Source organism: Corvus kubaryi, unplaced genomic scaffold (assembly GCF_017639235.1).
Source record: "Corvus kubaryi isolate FWS band 111438036 unplaced genomic scaffold, C.kubaryi_AGA036_p1.0 37334, whole genome shotgun sequence".
Classification (NCBI taxonomy): Eukaryota; Metazoa; Chordata; class Aves; order Passeriformes; family Corvidae; genus Corvus; species Corvus kubaryi.
In genome coordinates this window covers 24,743,565-24,750,561 of record NW_024581108.1, presented here as the reverse complement: position 1 = coordinate 24,750,561, position 6,997 = coordinate 24,743,565, and the positions used below count along the sequence as shown (strand labels likewise).

The following is a 6,997-nucleotide window of genomic DNA, read 5'->3' as shown; positions in this document are numbered from 1 at the left end:
GCCAGTGTAAGTGGTCAGGGAGGTGAGGATTAGGATTAAATAAAAAATGGGAATGTTCAGGCCAGTCCTTGTAGGATCAGCCAGTGTTAAGTGGTCAGGGAGGTGAGGAGGATGCAGAAACAGGAGCTGGGACAGTGCTGCATCCCAGTCACACCAGCAACTCCCAGTTCCTATGGAAAACTGGGAATCTTACAGCACTACAGAACAGCAACAACCTGAGCAGTGTTGTCAGGGCTCCCTGGGATCGGCACAGACCGTTCCAGGAAAATCCCCATCCATGGATTGCGCTGAAACGGAAAAGAGGAGCAGCGGTGCCCTCTTGTGTTCCAGGGAAACTGCTGCTAAATCCACGGCGTTTCTCCCAAACCATGGACAGAGGCACATTCCAAGCTCTGAGCGAATCCATCCTTCCAAGTCACCCTATGGAAAGGCTCCCGCTGGCCTGGCAGTCGGGAATACAAATTCCTGCCCCACAAAAGGGAACATTTGCACAATGCCACAGAGGTGAACCAACCCTTTTATTGCCAGAATTCCCAATCCATCTAAAATTAGGGAACTCATGGCTCCATTTATCCCAGCAATTAAATCACAAAACCTGGACAAAAGCTCCTGCAATTCCTCTATCTCAGATATCCAGGGCAGTTTAGAAATCCTATTTTCAGCAGGAAAACTCTTTCCAAAGGACTTTAACAAATGGATTTGGGATGTCCTCTAGAGCTGCTTGAATGCAAACTGCGGAGCGCTGAGCTTAACAGAAACCCAGATTCCAGCTGGGAACAATGATGGGAACGTGAACCAGCAAATGGAGCTGAGAGAGGAAAGTTCAGAACCTAAAGCTGACTCTAAACCCGAAGCTGAGAGCACAGGATTTAAGGTGACATTGACATCATCTCGATGTTCCTACGACAAGCAGGACATACATCCTTCTTTTGCCATAAAATCCAGTTCCAGCACAGGGACACTCAGGGCTTTGCCTTCCTCCTCTCCCTCTGGATTAATTCCCTTGTTCTGGCACTTGGCATCAGCTCCAGTTTTGGAACTCACCCTGGAGCGACCCCCTTGTAATCAGCTCTCTGATGGTTTCTCGGGGACTTATCTCGAGCTTAATTTTAGATCCAGTGGGGTTTTTCCCAAGCCTTTTTCCTCCCACAAGAGCCAGAAACATCCAGAGAGTTAAAGCCTTTTCCTCAACCATTTGTGGAAGTTTACCACCACCCTGAACTCGTGTGGGTGCTAAGTCAGGAACAAAAATCCTCCAGTCAAGACCGGAATCAGAAGTTTCAGGAGAGTTTTTTTAACAAAGTAGAATTTCCAAAAAACCACAAAAATAATTTGCTTCATAAACTTACATCCACGCTACACCAACATTGATCAATCAGATGAAAACATATCATCTGTGTGTTTAAAGTTAAAAACGGAGGAAAAAGCCTATTTGAAACCAGAAAACAACCAACCAACCAACCAACCAAACGAATTAATTCCTAAAACCACAATTAGACGCGACTGATAGGACCTACCAGTCGTGGTAGGTGGTGATGGCAATGCTGGGAGGCGGCAGCAGGGGCAGCGTGGTCGGCCTGCACACGATGTCCCTGTCGGGTGTCCTGGCCCTCTCCGTCTGCCGCTGGGACAGCGGCGGCAGCTGCAGATTCCCCGAGCAGCACCTGCGGCCCCTCCACAGGTCAATGCCCAGGGCGTGGCTGGAAGTGCTGTAGGATTTGCTGAGCCCACATTCCAGGTAATCCAGGGAGTTCTGCAAACACACAGAGGCCACTCAAGTTCCTAAATTCTGCAAACAAAGGATTTCCTCCATGAGGATAAACCACAATTCTCCAGCCAGAGTTATGGCAGGAGATGAGAACTCCACAGCTCCAGAACCTGGCACAGCCTGACTGCTCTGCTTTTTATTGTATCATCATCAATGCACTTGGAAATTCACTCAGAACTCATCCAAGCTAATTCCAACCTCACTGAACACTTCCTCTCAAGAGAGGAACGTCCAGCTTGGCTCCCCTGACACTGCTGGGAGAAATAATCCCCAAAAACCCATTTGGATCCTTCTCCACACAACCCAGGGACTCTCATCTCCTGACAGAACATTCCCAGCTTTTCCCACTGGCCTGAGGGATCCCAGCACTCCAAGCTCCCACCAAATCCAGATTCCATTCCCAGGAACAAGCCCTGAACAGACCAGGAAATATTTGCACCGACTGAAAACAAAATCCCAGAGCAGACAAAATCCTTCAGGACTGTTCCCAGATTTCTCCAATTTGATCTCTGTTTTGATCAGTTGAAGCTTTTCCCTCTTCTAATTCCTCCTGATTTTTATTTGAAACACCCCCATGATCTCAGAGTGGGCTGTCAGTCTCCCAGAAGCTCATCCAGGAGTTCTCCCACAGCAGAACAGCTTTGGTGTCACCCAAAGAATTCAGCTCCTCAAAGAGAGTTGTCCAAAATAAATGAGGTTATTTTTGTATTCCATGTGATGAGCTTTCAGGAGAAGCTGAATTTAATCACAGAATATTTATCTTTAATCACAGAATATTTATAATCAAGAGGCCACATTGATCCTCTTCTTCTACCTGCTCCCGAATTTTGATTTTTCCAAACCCTAAATCCCTCTGTTCACTTTCCCTATAAATCCCTACCACAGTCCCAGCCAGGACTGGGGACCCAGAGAAAATGAGTGAGGTTTAGTTATCCATCATCACTTATTAAGTCCTTCATGACTGGTTGGACTCCATGATCTTGGAGGTCTTTTCCAACCTAAATGATTCCATGGAATGCAAAGCACGAGCTCTCCATTGTCTTTCACAGCCCAAAATCGGGTGGAAAACACTCCTGGGAATGGCAGGAAGGAAAACCCCTCTCCTGCAGGAGGATCTGGCTCCACCTGCCTTTTCCAACAGGCTTTGGTAATTATTTGTCATTATTTGAGAAGTGCCCAGCAGGCTTTTGTGCCTTCTCAGCACATTTGAGATGGTTTTCCATGAAAATCAGGACTGAGGACTGAGCAGATCCAGCCTCGTGCTCAGGAAAAGGGCCCGTGGAGCTGTGCAAAACTTAGGATAAGAGTGGGAAACAACACTTATTTACTGGAGAACTGCTCCAGGATACACCAACCCTTATTTTCCACTCTTTTCCTAAACATTCCAAGTGATTTCCCGTTTTTTGGGAGCCCTATGACAAACCAGCCAATTGAGGCTGTGGTTATCAGGCCATCATTCCCAACGGAGACATTTCCCCAGGGAATGGGATCTGGGGTTCAATTATTTGGGAATTTCCATGGCAATTAGCAAAGGTAATAACGAAATAAAAAATCCATCATCATATCAAGTGTTGAGTTGTTGAAATACCAATATATTTATACATAAAAAAGGTGGGATCCAGAGCAAATACTCCATAAATCCCACCAACATTCCCTGCCCACAGACCACCAGCCCATACAAAACCTGTATAAAACTCCTCTAAACCTTTCACAGGTTCCTTTTTTAATGCGCTGGGCTTATTTTCTGCTTATTATATAAAAATCCTCCACGATGATCTGTCAGCAATCAAAGCCAAACCAGATTATATTTAAAAAATGAGACAAAATCAACTTTTTAGCTCATTTTTACTACAGAAAAAATGGAAAAGGAAAGGGAAAAAAGGAAAACTAGAACTTCAGCAGGAACTCACCTCATCTGCAGTCACTGTCATGACACTTCTGCTTTTCTTCATTATTGAGATTTGAGTGCAGCCCCGGATAAAAAAACTTCTGGTGAATGCAATTTCTTCCGAGGGGCAAGCTGAAAGAAAAAAAACCAACCTATTTTTGAATAACCAGCTGGGTTTGCTAACAAATGAACTACTAAATTCAGAGCTGGTTTATCCCTGGCTCCCCATTCGGATAAAATTATCGAATTAAGGCTGGAGAGAAGATTTTTAAGCTCATCAAGTCCAACCCTCAAGCAGCACCTCTGTGTCCCCTACTAATCTGTGTCCCCAAGTGCCACCCCCACGACAGCGCTGGCTTCCCACACTTCTGTTTCCCACTCTTATCCCACGTTTTGCACAGCTCCACGGGCCCTTTTCCTGAGCACGAGGCTGGATCTGCTCAGCCCTCAGTCCTGATTTTCATGGAAAACCATCTCAAATGTGCTGGGAAGGCACAAAAGCCTGCTGGGCACTTCTCAAATAATTACAAATAATTACCAAAGCCTGTTGGAAAAGGCAGGTGGAGCCAGATCCTCCTGCAGGAGAGGGGTTTTCCTTCCTGCCATTCGCAGCTGGGGCACTCCCAGTTGTTTCCATTTCCTTGGGCTTCCTCATGCAGCACTCCCATTTATCCCTCCCTGGCAGCCAGAGCATTCCCAGTGCTCACATGCACACCACGTTTGTGGATGGTGCTGTGTTGGGGTCCCTCCCCCGCCGTGTAGCCCTGGGAGAGGGGCCCTGAGGGCACAGACACGGGGTTTCCCTGCCCCTGCTCAGCCTCGTTCCCATGGGTTGGTTTGTGTTCCCTGCGCGGGCAGAAGGACCCTTGGTCCCGTGACTGGAACAGTTCCTCAGCAGAGCTCCGGCCATGCGGCTGGAGAAATAAACATCTCTGAAACAGCTAGCAAGAATCTGTCTGTCCATATATATTTCCTTTCCACGGGACTCCTGGTTTGATATATGCGTGTTGCAGGATCCCCACTGCAACAAATGGTGGAGAATGCGGGCAGAACGATCCCCGATCCCTAAGCGACTGATTTGTGTGAGTAAACCCTGGAAACTTTGGATTCCTCTTCTTGGTTTTGCTTTGCTATTCCATATCTAAACTATGGAGGAACCGTGGGAAGACTCTTGGCTCTCCGAGCCGCATATGGACATTTATCTTAAACTTAAAATGATTCTTGAACAACGATTTGTAAATTTTAGCTTGATTCAAGCTCAAAAAGAACTGAAACACTTCCTGGCATGGTTGTTTAAGAACTTTTTCTATGTTTCTTGGGATTTAATTCTTACCAAGGGCTTTTGGAAAACCGTTTGGACACAGTTAATACTGGAGTCAAAATATATGCCGATGGAAGAATATTTTCGTGAATATTATTTAGTTACCGAGACTGTTGAGCAATGTCAGCTGTGTCCTGGCGAAGGGAAGCCTGGCGCAGGGACCGTGCGGCCCAGGCCACGTGCACCGAGCGCTCTCCGAGCAGCAGCGAGGCAGTTCCCGCACGCGGGCGGAGCCACGCGAGCCGCAGTGTCGGTGGCGGAGCGAGGAGCGGCGGGACCCGGCGGTGCCTGCCCGGCCGCGTGCAGCGTGTGGTGGAGCGAGCCCCGGGAATGCCCGACCGAGACGGAGCCGCGCCGAACCGAAACACGCGCTGGAGCAGGGCGCGGGGGAGTCGTCGCCCGGGGGCCCGGCCGAGACGTGGGTGCAGCGCCCGGCAGCGGCAGCGAAGCTGCGACCAGAGGAGGCGACGCACGGAGAACTGAGCGGCGCGGCCCGGCCCGGCCCGCACAGCCCCGAACGCGACCCCGGGAAGAGCGCGCAGGCACCAGCAGCCCCGACAATTCCAACGCGGGAGCGACCGAAGGAGAGAGCAAAGACGCAGCGAGACAGAAAACAGCAGCCACTCGGAAAAAGATCATAGTAACTAAGACCTTAGGGATAGTAAAATGGTATAATGTTAAGCAAAATTATGGTTTTATAACAAGGTGTGACAACCAGCAAGACATATTCGTGCATAGAACTGCTATTAAAAAGAATAACCCTGAAAAATGCATCCCAAGCTTGGGAGATGGAGAGGTGGTGCAATTCAAAATTATACGAGGTAGAAAAGGGTTACAAGCATCACAGGTCACTGGGCCTGATGGTGTTCCTGTAAAAGGCAGTATATATGCAAAAAATCGTAGTCATGTTAGACAGTATCTCCATTGTAAGTCCCCCCTACAGTCTCCCTTTCCTAATCCCACCTTTCCCTTTTACCCTATGTCCTATTACCCCCAGTGTATTCCCAATCTGTTTTTTCATCCATGGTTTTCCTCACAAAACCATGCTTTTGCCAATTGTTTCCCCAAAAATCCCTTTCCAATGCCGAGTGGGGGATGAAAAGGGGGAGGGAAGAAGTTAAACCCTCTCCTGCCTCAGTTTCCCCACAAAGCATGCTCAGAGAATTCTGTCTCCCTTCTGTCAGCCCTAAGATGTTCCAGAGAATCTGTTTGGACATTTAAAGACTCAGGAGGGTGGCTTGTTTTGTTTTGAAACTGTTCTTGTTATGTTTATCCAGTTGTTTTCATTCTCCTTTTATTAAAATAAAACGGGTGAGGTGTTGGGGTCCCTCCCCTGCCGTGTAGCCCTGGCAGAGGGGCCCTGAGGGCACAGACACGGGGTTTCCCTGCCCCTGCTCAGCCTCGTTCCCATGGGTTGGTTTGTGTTCCCTGCGCGGGCAGAAGGACCCTTGGTCCCGTGACTGGAGCAGTTCCTCAGCAGAGCTCCGGCCATGCGGCTGGAGAAATAAACATCTCTGAAATATCTAGCAAGAATCTGTCTGTCCATATGTATTTCCTTTCCACGGGACTCCTGGTTTGATATATGCGTGTTGCAGGATCCCCACTGCAACAGTGCTGCTGCAGCAGTGCCCATCCCGGGGCTGTGGGATCTGGGTCCCAAAGCACCTCCCCAGCTTCTCTCCACACAGGGATGGGCAGGGATGAGCCAAGGACAGCAACGAGGACTCGGGGATGCTTCCCCCAGGATCCACGGCCGTCACCAGAGCCAGACAGTGGGAAAAACAGGAGTATGGCCTGGTGGAACCCTGCTGTTATGGTAAGAACCCACAGGAATGACCTGCACAGCCCCAGGGTGGGTTTAGGGTTAGGTTTGGAGTTAGGGTTAGGGCAGGACCTGCACAGCCCTCAGGGTGAGTTTAGGGTTAGGATTAGGGCCTGATCTGCCCAGCCCCTAGGGTGAATTTAGGGTTAATATTAGGTTTAGGGCATGACCTGCACAGCCCCCAAGGTGGGTTCAGGG

The 6,997-nt window shown here is 48.9% G+C and overlaps 1 protein-coding gene across 4 annotated transcripts in view; it reads right to left on the bottom strand.

The window, feature by feature from the left end:
- The window catches only part of PDE4B (phosphodiesterase 4B), a 175,771-nt gene that overhangs the window by 148,686 nt on the left and 20,088 nt on the right, over positions 1-6,997 (bottom strand). For 3 of the 4 annotated variants that reach the window (XM_042030923.1, XM_042030924.1, XM_042030922.1), the window contains 2 exons: positions 3,679-3,788; positions 1,518-1,753 (listed from right to left, as the gene is read on the bottom strand). In XM_042030923.1, coding sequence (XP_041886857.1) covers positions 1,518-1,753; positions 3,679-3,720 — 278 coding nt within the window. In that variant the 5' untranslated portion in view covers positions 3,721-3,788. Of the gene's footprint in view, positions 1-1,517; positions 1,754-3,678; positions 3,789-6,997 lie in introns of those variants that run through there. The other variant, XM_042030928.1, reaches the window with a different exon arrangement.